The following is a 19,988-nucleotide window of genomic DNA, read 5'->3' as shown; positions in this document are numbered from 1 at the left end:
GCTTCAATATTCGCGCCAAGGTTTAAGCAAACGTAGCGACGTAACTGACGTATACAGCAACGTAATGATTTATACAGCGACGTAATGACGTGGCACCGCGAACTATGGAAAAGCAAACTGGTTCTCAGCTGGCTCGCAAGTTGAACGAGTTGTGAACCAGCACCGGCCCCGAACCAGCCCTGGAACTGATTTGGTGGAAAAGGGGTAAATATGAGAGAAACACCGGGGACTTCTCAGTCATCCCAAAATAAGCCAAAGCAAAGTTTGATTGCTGATGCGCTCAGTAGTGTTACACCGTACGAGTCGACGCCCACCAGACATGAAATTACAGATGCTATAACATACCACATTGCAAAAGACATGGTACCTGTGTACACAGTCTCGAAAAAAGGCTTTAAAAAAAATGGTTCGGACGCTGGACAAGCGTTATAAAATACCATCCCGAACACATTTTAATCAAGTGGCCATTCCGAAACTCTATAATGAGTGTAAAATGAATGTTGAATCCGAGCTCCGTGAAATCGATCATTTCGCCACAACCACGGACCTATTTTTAAAGCAGAGCTGCAGTAAAATGTTTTATTTGTAATTTATGTTAATGTTGATGACTGGCAGTGAGTTCTTAAAAATAAAACTGCATTTTCCACATTTTTTTGTATTATGAGGTTTTTATTTTTCTGAAAAATGCTTGGTTTTCACCGAACCCGTAGTCATATCGTATCGAGATATCTGGCATGAATATCGAGAAATGAAATTTTGTCCATATTGTTCGGCCCTGACTGATGGAACAATGAATTCTGAATTATACCAGCAAATTCTAAAGGAAAAATGTCAGGACATCTGGCCATGAACTGAATCTCAAGAGAAGGTGGGTCATGCAGCAAGACAACGACCCTAAGCACACAAGTCGTTCTACCAAAGAATGGTTAAAGAATAATAAAGTTAATGTTTTGGAATGGCCAAGTCAATGTCCTGACCTTAATCCAATCGAAATGTTGTTGAAGGACCTGAAGCGAGCAGTTCATGTGAGGAAACCCACCAACATTCCAGAGTTGAAGCTGTTCTGTACGGAGGAATGGGCTAAAATTCCTCCAAGCTGGTGTGCAGGACTGATCAACAGTTACCGGAAATGTTTAGTTGCAGTTATTGCTGCACAAGGGGGTCACACCAGATACTGAAAGCAAAGGTTCACATACTTTTGCCACTCACAGATATGTAACATTGGATCATTTTCCTCAATAAATAAATGACCAAGTATAATATTTTTTGTCTCATTTGTTTAACTGGGTTCTCTTTATCTACTTTTAGGACTTGTGTGAAAATCTGACGTTTTAGGTCATATTTATGCAGAAATACAGAAAATTCTAAAGGGTTCACAAACTTTCAAGCACCATGCGTGCGCGTATATATATATATATATATATATATATATATATATATATATATATATATATATATATATATATAAATAAAATGACAGAGAGACACACATTCAGTGTGCAGCCACGATCTTGACAGTCCACTGAGTTAAAGGTTTTTCGGTCATTCTTTGCAAGTGGACTTTCACTGACGTCACAGATTTTTGTTTTTCCACACAGCACCTGCCCGCTGGGCAAACAAAGAAACAGCCACAACAGTTAATAATGAAAATCGAGACGACTGCAGTCAGTACAATCACTCTGAAACAATTAAAAATTTACATTATACTAGCAGATCACATTACATTGAAAAGCTGAAACACACAGGCATCACAAATCCATATAATTTACCCACAAATGTATTTATTATTTATTCTGCACACTGCGCTCTCTCTCTCTCTCAGTAATGACAATGGTGTGTGTGTGTGTTCACTGTTTCAGATAGATTAAATGAAGAGGAGGAATTTCACTGTGCTTGAGTGGACGTGTGACAAAAAGGCTGCTTTTCTTAATTTATAAATACCCCCCAGTGTGACAGGCGGGTGCATGACCAGCGCCATTTTGGCTGCAGGAGCGGACGGCTGCTTGCGGCGCTGGGTTACCTCTACCTCCTCCCCAACCCCCCCCCCCCCCCCCTTCGCCCCCCTCCCCCCAAGTTTTCATGTTGTAAAGTGTACTTGTGTTATTTTTGTGCTTATGTGCTGAGGTTTTTTAATGTTCCCACACTGTACTCCTTACAGGAGCATAATGTGGGGGTTGCTTTTTTCTCCTCTTCTCTCCTCATGCTACTACTGTGTTTCCTTTTCTTTTATCCCTGTCTTCCTGTCCTATTCCCCCTCTGTAAGGACAGGTTGATGGCCAATTTCACTGGTACAGTGATAATAAAGGGTTCATTCATTCAATTTATAAATACAAATGTATTTATTTCACTTGAAGTGTTCAGCAAACCAGCTACTGGATTTGGGACACTACAACATCCTGAACAATTTAGTATTTGGACTTCTAAATACACTGGAGATGCTAAAGGCTTACAAAAGTACAGATGCCTAATAATAATATTATGAGGCAGGTTTCATGTCAGAATGTTATGGGAAACTCCCGATAAAGATAAATACCTTATTATGAGAAAGTTAAACTCACATGTGGACTTCCAATAGTAATAAACAAGCCAGGGCATAAATCTAGCATATTTTATGGTGTTTAGCCTCATCTACATTGTCAGTACATAAACATGCTGCTAGTCCAGCCAAGCATTAGGGCTAATAAAATGTATCCAATTCAAAGCCCACATCTAGATATACATTTTCATGTTGCACAGAGCTTTTCACACCAACTATAAAACATTCTCCATACACACTAGAATGTTTTGCTGGCATCCAGTTTAACTGCAGCTTGCCATTTTTCTTTCTGGGTTCACTGGGAAGCGCTGAAAAGTTAAACCAGGCTCCATGTCTGTTATTACATCCAAAAGCACTACAGGTCTCTGGCATTGTTCTTTTAGATGCAACTTCTCCAAGTTTACCTGTAGATGTTTGCTGAATTGGGCTTACAATCACGCGCGTACATTTGTGCTGGTCAGTGGCAAACACAAAGCTCACCACGCAACATAGCCGGATAAACAAATTCACAGTTGCGATGACGTCACATGAAAGCGACCATGATGTTATGACCTTTCTGTTCGCTTCACTTTCGCTTTGTTTCTTAAACAACATAACCTAACAGATTTGCCAAGGTAATCAGGAAAAATTCATCAAGTAGGAGCCCTGTGTCCTGGGACACATTAAAATTCTGAACATGCATTTTTTTTGGCATTTTTGTGCGTAAAAATGCACGATTTCTGCATTAACATGATCCTAGGAACTACCAAGGAATCAGAGGAAAAAAAATAATTTATTGTTATTACCCACATGGTTCCTGAGATGTGAGCAAAAACAAACACTTATTCTGTCCCTAGAGTCATATGGAGGTAATTACACTTTTGAGAGCTCTCCTAGTTCATGAACCTATGTACAAAGTTTGATGTCTGTATGACTTAGTTTTTGCTGCCCACATAATTTTACAAAAGAAAAAGGAAACAATAATCCTTACAGAGCAGGAAACATTCCCTAAAGGGTTCCAGTAGCCTCTGCTTGGACCCCTAATTACTTATTAATGTGTCCAAGAATAATGCATTTATACTAGAGCTGGACAATATGATACAATATCCGTATCATGATAAATTGTTACAATCCACTTGTCCAGGGCTTTTCAAAGTGTGGGGCGCGCCTCCCCTAGGGGGCGCCAGAGTTCTTCACGGGGGGCGCAACATGAGGAAAAATAAACCAGAATAAGTTACTATTGCGGACATTTAGCGAATTTCAGCTAGCCTTTGCCAGAGACAAAATGGATCGAGTTTTAGTACCTAAAGCTACAGTGAGTGAGGAGACAGAGTCTGGGCCAAGCAAAAAAAGAAGGAAGTATGACCACAATGATTTAAAGTTTGGATTTTCATGGACTGGATCTGAAGATGCTCCACTGCCACAGTGTGTTGTCTGCCAAGAGGTGCTAGCTAACGATGCTATGAGATGTTTAAAACGTGTAAAACGATGTTTAAAAAAAAAAAAAGCACAGATGTTTGAAATGTGTAAAAAAAGGTTTTAAAAAAAGCACATGTTTAAAATGTGTAAAACAAGATGTTTTAAAAAAAGCACATGTTTAAAATGTATTAAAAAAGATCTTTGAAAAAGCACAGATGTTTAAAATGTGTAAAAAATATGTTTTAAAAAGAACAGATGTTTAAAATGTGTAAAAAAGATGTTTTAAAAAGCACAGATGTTTAAAATGTGTAAAAGAGGTTTTAAAAAGCACAGATGTTTAAAATGTGTAAAAGAGGTTTTAAAAAGCACAGATGTTTAAAATGTGTAAAAAAAAGTTTTAAAAAAGCAGATGTTTAACATGTGTAAAACAAGATCTTTTAAAAAAGCACAGATGTTTAAAATGTGTTAAACGAGATGTTTTTAAAAAAGCACAGATGTTTAAAATGTGTTAAACGAGATGTTTTTAAAAAAGCACAGATGTTTAAACTGTGTAAAAAAGTTTTTAAAAAGCACAGATGTTTAAAATGTGTAAAAGAAAAAAATACAAATGTGTACAACAACCATTTTTTTAAATACAAATGGAACATTAAGTATAGCAACAACAAAAATTGTAGTGGGGGGGGGGGGGGGGGGCGCTGTTGTTTATTTGCTCTCTGAGGGGGGGCTGACTCTCCCACACTTTGAAAACCCCTGCACTTGTCTGTACCACAATGATACTGTTATATTATTGAAAACATTTTTATAAATGTAAAAATATTTTGATTGTTTACCAATCTTTAAAAGTATGAAATGCTTTTAAAAATTACAGGATTTAATTTTTCCCCTCCTGCTTTCAAGTGTTAATTTATTTTTGTAGATATTAAATAAATCCACTTCCACTGTCTTCAGGCATCATGAGGATACCTGATTTTTCTGAATATCAATACATACTTAAATTGGTGAATAATTACAGTGGCAAGAAAAAGTAAGTGGAATTACCTGCATTTACAGTATGTATATACATTTATATTAAAATATGGTCAATTATCTAAATTACAATAACGAACAAATACAATGTTTTAACCAAGAACGAATTATTGCTTGGGTTTTGTCCATATTAAATACATCATTCAAATATTCAGTGTTTGTTGGAAAAGAATAGAACCCCGAGGCTAATCACTTCAACTAAAGCCACTTGGAATAAGGCATCAGCAAACCTGGGGTCCAATTAATCAAACAAGTTTGGAGACGTGGGGATAGAGCTACATTGACAAACATTTTGAATATGCTATTCACAAGAAGCATCTGCCGACGTGAACCATGTCTTGCAAACAAACAAGCTCAGAAAACCCAAGATCAAGAATTGTTGATTTGCATAAAGGGTTACAGTTTCAATTAGTTTAGATATTTATCAGTCCATAGTTAGACAAAGGAGATGATTTAGTATTGTGATTAGTCTCCCTGGTCACTAGTCCCTTGGCACCCAGCCAAGATTAAAGAAAGAAGAACTTTAGCGTAACAGCTAAAGGTTTGAAGGTGTCATTGGAACTGGCTAATACCAGCGTTCATGAGTCTACCATACACATTGAACAGTCAGGATATCCCTGGTAGGACACCATGAAGGAAACTGCTACTCTCTCTCTCTCTCTCATATATATATATATATATATATATATATATATATATATATATATATATATATATATATCAAAAAGCACTCCTGACACTCCACGCAAATGGCTGCACCAAGGTAAGCCCATTTTTAACAATTCCATAACTTATATAATGGATAAATTGTTAAATTTTATTTTCTATTTAAATGTGCAGCGGGGCACATCAGGGAACTTGCCGTGATTAGCAAACATGTATTTTTGGGTTTTGTTTGACTTTAACTCAATAAAAAAAAGTTGTTCACACCAAACATCCTATGAATATGGCTGAGCCAAAGCAGTTCTGCAAGGAAGAATGGTCCAAAATTCCTTTTGAACAGTGTGCAGGTCTGATCCACAGCTACCATACTGGTTTGAAATTATTACTGCCAAAAAAAGGATTGATCAGCTATTAAATTGAAGGGTTCACTTCCTTTTTCTACCAGCACTGTGAATATTGAACATACCCATTAAATAAAGACATAAAAGATTATAATTGTGCTACGAGTTAAAAGAGGTGGTGTTTGTTCGTAGTTGTAATTTAGAGGAACAGGCTATATTTTAAGATAAATGTATACATAAATGCAGGTAATTCCAAAGGGTTCACTTACTTTTTCTTGCAACTGTAACTGACAGTTACTTTCATATTTTTTAATTTCCCAATGATATTTACTCCAACTGCCAGCATAGTACATGCACGCACGACCCAGGTACAACAAAACCCTTTACCCTGCTGCTGAAAAAAATCCTTGAAGAAACACTGTTTGCACAAGTATACACCAACTCCAACTCTTACTCTCAAATTCTTCCTAAATTGCAAAATCTATGTCCGGAAAAACATGCTTTTTAGAGTCTGACGTGAAAAGCCACAAAACATTTTTGATCAGTCTCACCCATCTTTTCAGGAAATCCTTCTATTTTTGCTCGTTTACTCTCCTGTCCTCCCCTTGTCTCTTTTTGTTCCTCCTCTTTTTCTCCCTCTCCATCTCTCCTGCTGTCCAATTTCCTCTTGGGAAACTGCTTACGGGCTAGAAAGAAAGAGAAGGGAAAAAAGTAAAAAGACAGAGACCAAATAAATAAACTGATAGCAGGTACGTTGCACAGTTGAAGGATGAATGTGCAGAATTCATGAATAAACAAAAGAACTGATCTAGTACACAGACATTTGACTAGTTACAGGGTGCATAAATACTAACCAGTCTTGCGTTTTGGGATGCTGGAGGGTGAAGTGGAATTTGGGGTAACAGGCATTTCAGGGGTGCCAGAAGTTACTGAAACAGCAGGGGTTGGCAGGGTAACAACAGGATTTGGTGAATGCGGACTGGTCGTATCCTTAACAAGGCCAACCTGTGAGAAAGAACTATAGTTATATCTTCTTTAAAATTAAACATAATAGCAAAATACAATGCTTATCACACATGTGAAATGAGGCATACAAGACAGTCTGTACCGTCTCTTTGTCTGGTGTGGCTGTTTGCTTTCCATTTTGTTGGGAAACCTCTTTTACCATCTGCTGCTCTTCATCATCACTGTCTATGATTGCTCGGCTCCGCTTACTTCTCTTCACTGGTGAATCATATTCCTTATCAATGTTCTGAGGTTTGAGGGGGCTTTTAACTGACCTGGAGTGAAGATATAATCAGGAGCACTAACGAATGATGACTACCCATTCAATTACAACAGTTGAAAATAAATAAATTACACACACACACACACACACACACCACCCATAATCGCCCAACCTCATTCTCATTTGATAATATAGTCCATGTTCTTTCCATTAGCCTTAAATATGTGAAATGGCTTTCACTCACTCAGATGCTCCCTTGGGCATGCCATCCTTCTCCTTACACCTCACTGGCTGAAAGAAGGACCTGTTAAAAATGTCAAGTTAAAATACAAGGGCGTTTTTAAAGCTTGTAATAACTTTCTTAGTCAGTTGGCTGGCCATCCAACAATATGTTACTGCTAACACAACGATGAAAGTCAGACATTGCATGTCACTCCATGCACAAAGATGAAGCTGGTTTCTAATTTGGAGCCTCTCCTTCAATTTCACTGTTCCACCTTAAATCAACATAGGTAAGACCTTGTGCCTGTACTGGGTCTTTTCTAACCCATGTGGAGTATTAAACTGCAGTGCTTTCGCCAATTCTAGCAACTGCACAAATGTATTGTACCTGCTTTCATTTTTTGTCGTTAACACAACTGGGGAATTTTTACTTCCCATTTGAGCCAAAGATCATATGTTGTATAAAATGCAGAATTTTTCTATTAGGTGGGAGGGATGGTACACTCCCTTCCCCCTGTTAATCAGAGGCAACACTACCCAATTATGAGTATCTAAACTCCTTTATGTAGAACAGGATAGACAGCACTTTCCTATGTGTTATGCTGCCCTGTTACACAGCATGAGCAGCAGCTCCACAAGATGCAGTTGGCTAGCTTCACAGGTTTTGGAAAAAGCATTGTGTTAGCCTTCACCCTCCCGGTTATTATGTACTGTATGATGGGGGAGAGCTGGCTGATAGATGCAAAATGAAAAAAGTAACCAAATGGTGGAAATGAAAGACAAAAAAAGTATAAAAATCTGGGACTACCAAAACCTCAACAGTCTTAAAGGAATACGCCACCCCCAGATGAAATTGAGTCAGTCCCTAGAGTTGGATGAGTGAGCCAAAGCGTTTTGTAGCCGACCCAGCCATTGTCCTGATCTATAAACGCCCCGGTTAGCTTAGCGTAGTCGCTGTAATCCGGTGTGTCCAGCTAGCATTGTCGTTGCAAAAGTGAATTAAATAACTCAACATTTTTTATAATTATTTCTCATGACCTGTACATTCACATCGAGTACACATATCAATGCAAATTAACACGAAGGGATTTACTAGACCGATTTATATCTGGAACTATTTTCAGCCACAGCACAGGCAAAGCACCGCTGCAGGCGCAAAGACACCGCGCAGCGCCTGAAAACCCGGAAGTTGGGGGTTTAAAGCGCTGCGCGGTGTCTTTGCGCCTGCAGCAGTGCTTTGCCTGTGCTGTGGCTGAAAATAGTTCCAGATATAAATACGGTCTAGTAAATCCCTTTGTGTTAATTTGCATTGATATGTGTACTCGATGTGAATGTACAGGTCATGAGAAATAATTATAAAAAATCTTGAGTTATTTAATTCACTTTTGCAACGACAATGCTAGCTGGACACACCGGATTACAGCGACTACGCTAAGCTAAGCTAACCGGGGCGTTTATAGATCAGGACAATGGCTGGGTCGGCTACAAAACGCTTTGGCTCACTCATCCAACTCTAGGGACTGCAGGGACTGACTCAATTTCATCTGGGGGTGGTGTATTCCTTTAAAGCATATACACAGAGCCATGGCCTCACTTTCGTTTATAAATACCTTGAGACCTCAAGAATGGCACAGGAATAGTTTTAAGCATTAAGAATAAATCTAATGCAGTAATTTTTACGATTAAAGTGATTCATATAGGTAGCGGTCCAAGTGAATAACCTTGACGTCCGTAACTTTACAGCAGGAAGTCTATTGGTCTCATCGCCATTTCCGCTACACTAAAACACAGAGCTGACTGCAACTCCGATCCTCCATTTTGAGCTAACTTATTGCCATGCCACATAGATGTGTTGCTGGCTGGTGCAGCAACATGACAGAAGGTGGATTTATGTTGCATTCATGGCCCAAGAATGTTTAAATTGCAAAGATTTGAATGCGTTTCGCGAGAAGTTCACGGGCACTTCGGGCGCCTACGAAGTGGTCTCTCCTCTGCTCTGCACATTTTACTGAAGACTTGTACGAGACCTCTGATCTGTTGAGGAATGTTGGCTATAAGCCCGTATTGAAAGAGGGTGCAGTACCAATAATTAAAGAAAAACAAGTATTTATTTATTTTTAAAGGAACAAGTGAGTTCAGTTGCACCAGTTCTTCCGGAGTGAGCCGAGGGTTGTTGGTAAAAACTGGGATGGAACAGGACAGGACATATCACTCGGGCAGTGACCTCCCCGCGGTTGTTGCTAAAACTGATGGCATCCGGTTCCGTCCCGAGTTTTAGTAATTGCCTGAGCCGAGCAGTAATGGCAGAGTACTCAGTAATGGAAAATGAGTGGACCAGCTGTCTGATTTCTTCGCTGGATATTGCTGCCATCTTGCCCTTACGTGGAAGAAGCGAATGAATGGAGAACTGAATGAACAACTGAAAGTCACATTGTTTCAAAACAATCGGCCACAAGATCAGCCTTCAAGAAGTGAGAACACAGACGGGTAAGCTCCAACTCATTTGGATACAAAACAACAAAAACGACACACGTTGTTTACCTGCATTTAGATTAATACATGTAACTTGTATTGTGTGTTTAAGGCCCCAGTCACACCGCCCGAACTTTGCTGGAGCGTTCCTTGAACGGTAGGGAGGGGGGGCCGAATTTCGACAACGCTCGTCACCGCGCACAAAATGGGAAAAAAATTGAAAACACGGGCGTTGGCTTAGCGGTGCACCGCTGAAGCCGGCGTTGCTTTAGCGTTGCTTTAGCATTGCTTTAGCGGTAGCGAGCGTTAGTTTAGCGGTGACGCGAGCGTTGGTATAGCGGCGTTCTGCGCATGCGGGCTTTGGCTCGTTGGGGGTATAAAGTTGGTTTAGCGGCATACCGCTTGTGACTACGGAGCTGAACGGATCGTTTTGATACAAGTTCTGATAGATTTTTGATAGAAGCTCCACCATCAGCTTGTCATACAGTCCATGTTCAGGCCTTCTCAGTATCCACTGTCTGACCCACACAACTCTGTCTCTCCTTCTTCTCTCTCTTCTCCTTTTTTTTCTAGTTAAAATTCTTATTACTGTTCTGTTGTCTGTATAGCTTTTCCCCTTTTTTCACTGTTGTTTAGTTGATCTTATTATCATATTTTTATCTATAAAAACGTTTGTTATTAATATTATTATTTATATTACTTTATACTAGGGCGGCACGGTGGTGTAGTGGTTAGCACTGTCGCCTCACAGCAAGAAGGTCCTGGGTTCGAGCCCCGGGGCCGGCGAGGGCCTTTCTGTGTGGAGTTTGCATGTTGTCCGCGTGGGTTTCCTCCGGGTGCTCCGGTTTCCCCCACAGTCCAAAGACATGCAGGTTAGGTTAACTGGTGACTCTAAATTGACCGTAGGTGTGAATGTGAGTGTGAATGGTTGTCTGTGTCTATGTGTCAGCCCTGTGATGACCTGGCGACTTGTCCAGGGTGTACCCTGCCTTTCGCCCGTAGTCAGCTGGGATAGGCTCCAGCTTGCCTGCGACCCTGTAGAAGGATAAAGCGGCTAGAGATGATGAGATGAGATTACTTTATACTTTTTTATTATCATTCATATTACTTTATTTTTTGTTTATTGTTTGCTGTCAGTCAGATTATTTCTATTTTCATTATGTTTTTGCTGTCTTTTCCTTAATGTTATTATTTGCTATTATATTTTCTTTATCATTATTTAATCATCATCATTTAATATTTACTATTAATATATACAACATTTTACTTTATAATTGTTATCCATAGGTACTAGTCATACTTTTTGAAATCAAATTTTATAATCAAATTCCAGTCTAGTCTATACAATGCATTTTCATTGTCTACTAGTCTAGTCAATTTAAGTCAATTTATTATTATTATTATTATTATTATTATTATTATTTTATTATTGTGGTTGTTATTATTATTATTATTATTATTTTCACCATTTACATAGTACAGTGAATCAATATTAAGTCAAATCATAACGTTGCCATTGCTGTTTTACGTGTTTTAATGGGACCACAATGGAAATAAGTGCTTGCGCTTTCTTGTGTAATCCTGATTTTAATGTATTTTGTACTTCATTTTACATAATGATCGAATAAAATCAAATCAAATAAAAAAATCTGTCAACAGCTTGTTGCAATCTGAGGAGGTTCTGATTCTGCTGCTGGACTAGTGCACCAATCATAGCAAGTCTCTCAGCATCCATGGTGATACAGTTTTACTGTAACTTTGAGCAAATTCGATATAGATGAGGTCTGAACTCAACGGCAGCTCGATTCCAAATGAGCTCCTGGTCCATTTCTCCCCGTATTTATAGCCAAATTCTGGTCCCGCTCCGACACCTCTATACCAACGCCAAACCAAACTTCATCGCCGCCATGGATAGCTGCTTCAACGCCCGACACCGTTCCAGCAACCCCGCGTCCGCTCGTAAAACGCTTACAACCGCTCCACCGAAGTTTGTGCAACGTTTAAATCGCCGCCCGGGCAACGCTGGCGAAGCAGCGGTGGTCCAGCGTTCAAGATTTCCGCGTTGGCCTAGCGGACCCAAGCGTCCACGAACTTGCGTCTAACGGTGCCAAACTTTGACTGGGCGTTGGTGGAGCGGGGGTGAACTTTGCCGGGGCGGAAAATTGCCCCCTCCTCACCGCTCGCAATATTTTGTGCAGCTCAAAACTTTCGGAGCGGTAGGAGGGCCCCTCGAGAAACATCAGCAGTGGCCGAGCGTATACGGCATTGCTTTAACGGGGGCCAACTTTTGTTAAACGGTGGTGAACGGTTACGAGCGGTGCTCCAGCAAAGTTCAGGCGGTGTGACCGGGGGCTAAGTTACCGATATAAGATTATTTAATTTGCTTCAGAATGTGATTGTTTCAGTTCATCTGATTATTTAAATCAGCCTTTTACGTTTTATCAGTGAAAATGCATGCATGTACAGTACATGTATGTTGCATAAGTTATAACACCTATCCTGTTTTAATGAGAGTCAAACCACAATCAATGAAGTCAAACCAGTCTTAGTTGAGCAAGTCGGTAACGGTATTTCTTACTTTCACCATAAATTTTTATTTATATATGACTTTGGTCTATAGCTGTCAAAGGCCTCGGCCTTAAAACCAGTTACCGCAGTGACGTCACGCACCCAGGGCTGGCTGGCTCAGCTCAAATGCCAACTTTGCGGTCGATTTTAACTCTCAAAAATATATATATTTTTAATTCCAATTTATCCAGCATACAAGAGTCAAGGATGGAGATACTATCCACTCAGAAACGTATTTAAAAATAAAGGCTCTGCATACAGTATCTGCTTTAAGAAAAACACTTCTTAAAATAGACAAGTGTGTATCTAGCCTGGCCTTGAGAATACTTTTGAGGACCAAGTCTTCATCCTCAGCAGTATTCTAATGAATTAAAAATGCTTAATTTTACTATCTAAATAATTAGATACTCATGTTTTCATCCCATATATTCAAACATTTGTCACTCAGTGGCCCTAATGCATTAAAGTGCATATCCTGAACCAATTTCATTTTTTTTTTATATGAAAGTAAGCCCCTTTACACACTCATCCAGAAGGGTAATTTTGCACAAGGCAATCTGTCTACAGCAGAAAAAAATAAAATAAAACGCGTCTGGAAAAATCCCAAGGGAGTCTGGAGCCAGATTTGTGACGTCACCTGAGGAACTGCCAGCAGGCTGCGAGAGCTTTGCACGGTTTAAGTGCACAGCCTGTGTAGACCAAGCACTCCCATTTCTCTCTCATTGTCTGGTCTTTTGGAAAACGATGAGTACTAATCCCATCAAGATTGGTGTTGCTACACCCTCGTACAATACATCTGTTAACCATTTTAATAATTACGTGATAATTTTTCAACGTTTGCAGAAAACCACCAGGTCATCTCATCTCATCTCATTATCTCTAGCCGCTTTATCCTTCTACAGGGTCGCAGGCAAGCTGGAGCCTATCCCAGCTGACTATGGGCGAAAGGCGGGGTACACCCTGGACAAGTCGCCAGGTCATCACAGGGCACCACCAGGTCATATTCTCATAAATAAACCAGCGCTGACGTAGGATTCAGAGGGAGGCGTCCCGCACGCAACGTCACGAAAAGCAACGTTTGCCGGGAAATCCAAATGCCAAGTTTTTTCCGAGGCGGACCAATTTGCCTCGAAAGGCTTGATTCCAACTGAAATTTCTGGTATTGCGCAAGGTAAAAAAAAAATTGCATAAAATGCAAAATGTGACATATTTGACCAAAGTTTAATATAAAATAGGAGAATTACATTGATCTTGCTCCTGAATTTACCCGTGATGTACCCTTTAAAGCTAGTTACAATCAAATCTGGTCAAGGAATGAACATACACAACTACCGCCGACAATTTCATCTTTGTCTTGTTTGTACAATAAAACCCATATCTGGTAGGAGTCCAACATAGCATTTTAACAACCTGAAGAATACTTGCAGTTAAATAATTAAAAATCATTTGTAAGTAGAATAATATAAGCCCGTCCTCATGGTTATCTGGGACACTCAAGTATGAGATTTACTGTAAGATGTCCTAACCCTGACCTACATAAATTTGGCAGATTTTTCTTAACAAATACCATATTTCATTTCATCTTATAGTTTAATTTGCCTTACTTCATACAGGCTATTGATTTTTCCTTTTAAATTAAGTTCACTTGTTATTCATGAATCTTGGAACTATTTAAGACAACTAAAATATATTCAAGCACACAGCAGCCTGAATGAACTACACTGTCATGGATTAATTTAGATAAGAAAACAAAGCAAACAGAATGCAAAAGGAATATTTTAATATCAGATGCCTTTTCACTTGGCTAAATGATTTAGGCCAAGTTTACATTAGACCGTATCTGTCTCGTTTTCTTCGCGGATGCACTGTCCGTTTACATTAAACCGTCTGGAAACGCCGGGAAACGGGAATCCGCCAGGGTCCACGTATTCAATCCAGATCATGTCTGGTCCGGTGCTGTGTAAACATTGAGATACGCGGATACGCTGTGCTGAGCTCTAGCTGGCGTCGTCATTGGACAACGTCACTGTGACATCCACCTCCCTGATTCACTGGCGTTGGTCATGTGACGCGACTGCTGAAAAACGGCGTGGACTTCCGCCTTGTATCACCTTTCATTAAAGAGTATAAAAGTATGAAAATACTGCAAATACTGATGCAAATACTGCCAATTGTGTAGTTATGATTGTCTTTAGGCTTGCCATCCTTCCACTTGCAAGTGGTAAGTGATATGCGCTGGGATCACACACACAGCGGCTCAGTCCCGAAAACACTGCTAGTGTGCTTCACTCGCGCGCTGTGTGAGCTGCGCAGGGCCGGAGTGCGCACCCTCCAGAGGGCACTCGCTGTTCACGGCGGAGTGATTTGGAGCGCAGGATGCCTGCGGAGCCGAGCGTATCCGTGTATTGGTGTTGCTGTGTGCACGCAAATCGTGTATTGGTGTTGCTGTGTGCACACTAATCGTTTTAAAAACGTTAATCTGATGATCCGCTGATACGGTCTAATGTAAACATGGGCTTAGACCAGGGGTTTTCAAAGTGTGGGAGAGTCAGCCCCCCCTCAGAGAGCAAATAAACAACAGCGCCCCTCCCCCCCTACAATGTTCCATTCGTATTTTAAAAAAATGGTTGTTGTACACATTTTTATTTTTTTCTTTTACACATTTTAAACATCTCATAGCATCGTTAGCTAGCACCTCTTGGCAGACAACACACTGTGGCAGTGGAGCATCTTCAGATCCAGTCCATGAAAATCCAAACTTTAAATAATCGTGGTCATACTTCCTTCTTTTTTCAGTCTCCCCAGGATTCCGCGGGCCTTTTTTGTAATTGCTGCAGGCTAAAATGTCTGATGTTGCGGGGGGTTTTCCAAAAAATTGCGATGAAAGTTGCGGTTGTTTTTTAGGTTTTTGTTGCGATTACATTGCGGGAGGAAGTGAAAGTTGCAAGAAATTGTTGCGATTTTCTCTTTTTGTGATTAAAATTGAGTGATATGTTAAATATTAAAAAGTTATTACTGAAAAACTACTGATTAAAAAAACAAAGACACTGAGAAATGGTGCTATAAACAACTTTACCAATATAAAAGATTACCAGGACTACAAAAATGCAGAAAAATAGGCTTTACTGATCCAAATGCACCTGTTGGTTCAGAAGTTAAAGTGCATAGAAGCTCACAGCACAACATGAAGTTACCTTAAAATATAATATAAATGCCTCAGCTTTCATGTAAGAAAGTCAAGTAAGACTCGCACATGCAGTGTTGCCAGATACTGCTGACGTTTTCCATCCCAAAATATGTTCAAAACCTGCCAAAATGCACTTGAAACCGCCCAATCTGGCAACACTGCGCGCATGCTGCTTCTCTTGAACGTATACACAGAAGTAAGGCGGAAGGTAGTTTGTCGATGTCACCTCAAGACAACGCCAACGATTGGTCAAATTTGCGGGAAGGTTGCGGTGATTGGATATAATTGCAACACCGCCCTGAATTCGCGGGGATTGGTTGAATTTGCGTTGAAGTTGCAAACATCGCGAAATCCTGGAGGGTCTGTTTTTTTTGCTTGGCCCAGACTCTGTCTCCTCACTCACTGTAGCTTTAGGTACTAAAAATCGGTCTATTTTGTCTCTGGCAAAGGCTAGCTGAAGTTCGCTAAATGTCCGCAATAGTAACTTATTCTGGTTTATTTTTCCTCATGTTGCGCCCCCCCTGAAGAACTCTGGCGCCCCCCAGGGGAGGCACGCCACACACTTCGAAAAGCCCTGATTTAGACCAACTCCAACAGTGATTATGAACGTTGGTTTGTACAAATTTTTTTTTGAATGCAGTGTATTAGGGGTTGTTATACAATCAGGGTACAAAGTTTGTGTCACAGGGGTCCAAAATTCAAATTGATTCAAACTGGTTCTTGTACCAGTTTTTTAAGTGAAGGACAAGTTAAAGAACAGATTTCAGGTAATTTTTTGACATACACTACCGTTCAAAAGTTTGGGGTCACCCAGACAATTTTGTGTTTTCCATGAAAAGTCACACTTTTATTTACCACCATAAGTTGTAAAATGAATAGAAAATATAGTCAAGACATTTTTCTGGCCATTTTGAGCATTTAATCGACCCCACAAATGTGATGCTCCAGAAACTCAGGTGGGATTTACATTAGACCATATCAGTGGATCATCAGATTAACGTTTTTAAAACGATTAGCGTGCACACAGCAACGCCAATACACGATTCGCGTGCACACAGCAACGCCAATACACGGATACGCTCGGCTCCGCAGGCATCCTGCGCTCCAAATCACTCCGCCCTGAACAGCGAGTGCCCTCTGGAGGGTGCGCACTCCGGCCCTGCGCAGCTCACAGAGCGCGTGAGTGAAGCACACGAGCAGTGATTCGGGACTGAGCCGCTGTGTGTGTGATCCTAGTGCATATCGGGCATGCGCGTCACTTACCACTTGCAAGTGGAAGGATGGCAAGCCTAAAGACAATCATAACTACACAATGGGCAGTATTTGCATCAGTATTTGCAGTATTTTCATACTTTTATACTTTTTAATGAAAGGTGATACAAGGCGGAAGTCCGCGCCGTTTTTCAGCAGTCGCGTCACATGACCAACGCCAGCGAATCAGGAAGGTGGATGTCACAGTGACGGTGTCCACTGACGACGCCAGCTAGAGCTCAGCACAGCGTATCCGCGTATTCTCAATGTTTACACAGCACCGGACCAGACACGATCTGGATTGAATACGTGGACTCTGACGGATTCCCGTTTCCCGGCGTTTTAATGTAAACGGACAGTGCATCCACGAAGAAAACGAGACAGATACGGTCTAATGTAAACTTGGCCTGAGGCAATGAGCAAACACACTGTACCATTAGAACAGTGGAGCGATGGTTGCTGGAAATGGGCCTCTATACACCTATGGAGATATTGCACCAAAAACCAGACATTTAGTAGAATTTAGCTAGAATAGTCATTTACCACATTAGCAATGTATAGAGTGTATTTCTGATTAGTTTAAAGTGATCTTCATTGAAAAGAACAGTGCTTTTCTTTCAAAAATAAGGACATTTCAAAGTGACCCCAAACTTTTGAACGGTAGTGTATGTGTATGGTAGTTTTGTGTAATCTGCTATAAGATAAAGAAAATTAAGTGTAGCTTTAAGCAGGGCTGGGAGAAACAAATGAAGTGATTCTCGGAGAGGAAATTTTTTTTGACAATTCAGAATCCACTACTTCCATAGTGCTTTTAAATATAAGGCTGTAAGCTTTGTGTTAGTTGTCTCTAATATTTATGTCCCAATATCTTGACCACATTTTAGGATGAAAATAATCAATTTAGATACGTGTTATTTTATATTGAAAAATTAGCTGTCTCGGAGAGGACATTTTTTTCACACAATTACATACTAATTTGATCAAAATAGTCTGAAAACTTACTGGCATTCAACATTAAAACTTAACTATGTTTCCAATGATATGGAACCAAATATGTGTTTTATGGTATAAAGAATGATTTAAGTGCATCCCTTTTGGAGCTACCTGTGGTCAAAAAAGCACTTTTTCTAAATGACGAGTAATTTTGCTAAATATGACATATATTGTCATACATTCACCAAAAATAACGTTATGACCAATTTTTTTTTTTTGCATGGTAAATAGGCTACAATAACAGGGCTACAATAAACAACCAAGTTTATTTAGTCAAGCCTTTTGATATTGAAGATAAGTGTTAAATGTGATTTTTAGCTTGCGTACCCTGATTGTAAAACAACCCTTAGGACAGTGAAGAGTGAAGAATGTTTAATGCCAGGCTCGGTGGGCTCTTTCTTTCAGACAGCTGCGAGTTTTTGGTGAGCCAATTTGTATTTACAACCAATACGACAGCAGGTAAAATAAATTTATGCAAAATTGACCGACTCAAATGTAGTTTGACACGCCACACTGATTTAAAATAAGACTGTACACGTGCAATGCTGTATCTGTATATAATACAGTAATCAGATCATTGGGCGAAACAGCGACTTCGAATACAAATTCGCTTCGATTTACTAGCTTTCTAAGTAGATAGTTTAATTGTGAGGTCTTTTATAAAATATTTAATGTCTTGTGGAGGAAATATAAACCACATGAATAATTAAACGATGCATAGCGGGTATTTAAAAAAAGATAAAGAGACGTAGCTCTTGACAACGGCTCAAAACTTACTGCTACTAGTACATTATACTGAGCATTCAAACAGAAACCTAACAATTAAGAAAAAATAATGTGTAACACTTACGATATACTTCGCTGCATATTTAATGAAAAGTAAAATCTCTTCAGAATATTAAGCTTTCAATAAATTCTCACTCTAGAATACTTTCATAAATGGAAGTGGATAAATATGCGCGAATAATTCGGCGCCAAAGTTACATCACACGCAAGGGCGCGCGTACACCAGCAAAGAGTGAGGAGCGCCACCTGCTGGACTGGGGGAATCTTCTGCTCCTTTGGGGTTTTATGGCAGCTGGCATCCACAGTGTTGCACCTAAAGTCAAAGAGACTCACTTTAAAGTAATCAATAAGAGAAGATTTAAATTTGTCGTTGATTTGTGCATCTTTTGTAATTCTGATGACGAAACCCTGGAGCATTTGTTCTTTTCATGTCATTGGACTCAACTTTTTTTTGGTTGAATATCAGCAACTGGTTCTCTCTCTAGCCGCTTTATCCTGTTCTACAGGGTCGCAGGCAAGCTGGAGCCTATCCCAGCTGACTACGGGCGAAAGGCAGGGTACACCCTGGACAAGTCACCAGGTCATCACAGGGCTCAGACCAAGGCCGGATTAACTATATGGGCCTGCGGCACAGTGCCCAGGGGCACCAACCACTCACAGCCAGTGGGGGGGGCACCACATGACAGAAAATTTTAAAATATTTTTCGTGAATGTTTGTACATTTAAAATGGTTATACACTTGACATTGTTAAATTGCATGTCATACTTCACTGTAAGAAATATGAACATGAAAGAAATGAGCTCTATAAATCTCTCAGAATGGTTAATCATCACAATTTCACTTTACCTGGTTTATTAGGGAGAGCATCAAGTCACATGTATTGTTACATTATCAAATTTCTGAAAGAGTCAGAATTAGCTAAAAGAATATGAGGTTCCCCCCTTTATATCGTCTGTTCCACACTCCAGCCCAGCAGGCGGCGGTAATGCACCTTTAAGTTGGTTTGCCAACCGCCATAAAACCTTAAAGAAGAAGAAGTAACGCAACACTGTAGATTTTTTTTGAAAGTGGGTTTTTTTTGTATTTTATTTATACAAGAACACAACAATACAATACAACCTCTCGTAGAGGAAAAAAACCCATATTTCACAGACTTGTTTTAAATAGTACAAACAGCAAAAAACAAAACAAAAACTAGGGGGCATAATAATATTTATTTTATTAAAAAGGGGGGGGGGCTACACCATACAACTGGAAATAGGTTAAAACAGCAATGACTTAGAAATCTGATAAGAAATACTTCCAGCCACTTTCCA

General features: G+C 39.8%; 1 protein-coding gene across 4 annotated transcripts in view; it reads right to left on the bottom strand.

The window, feature by feature from the left end:
* Positions 1 to 18,881, bottom strand: part of lig1 (ligase I, DNA, ATP-dependent) — a 101,625-nt gene extending 82,744 nt beyond the window's left edge. For 2 of the 4 annotated variants that reach the window (XM_060905997.1, XM_060905999.1), the window contains exons 1-5: positions 18,736 to 18,880; positions 7,437 to 7,496; positions 7,073 to 7,244; positions 6,819 to 6,969; positions 6,516 to 6,650 (exon numbers count right to left, since the gene is read on the bottom strand). In XM_060905997.1, the coding sequence (XP_060761980.1) occupies positions 6,516 to 6,650; positions 6,819 to 6,969; positions 7,073 to 7,244; positions 7,437 to 7,496; positions 18,736 to 18,752 (535 nt within the window). In that variant the 5' untranslated portion in view covers positions 18,753 to 18,880. Of the gene's footprint in view, positions 1 to 6,515; positions 6,651 to 6,818; positions 6,970 to 7,072; positions 7,245 to 7,436; positions 7,497 to 18,735 lie in introns of all 4 variants that reach the window. The other 2 variants (XM_060906000.1, XM_060905998.1) reach the window with 2 other exon arrangements.
* Positions 18,882 to 19,988: the final 1,107 nt, after the last annotated feature.

The sequence above is a fragment of the Neoarius graeffei genome, chromosome 23, assembly GCF_027579695.1.
Source record: "Neoarius graeffei isolate fNeoGra1 chromosome 23, fNeoGra1.pri, whole genome shotgun sequence".
NCBI classification, from domain to species: Eukaryota; Metazoa; Chordata; class Actinopteri; order Siluriformes; family Ariidae; genus Neoarius; species Neoarius graeffei.
This window is presented reverse-complemented; position numbering and strand designations above follow the sequence as displayed.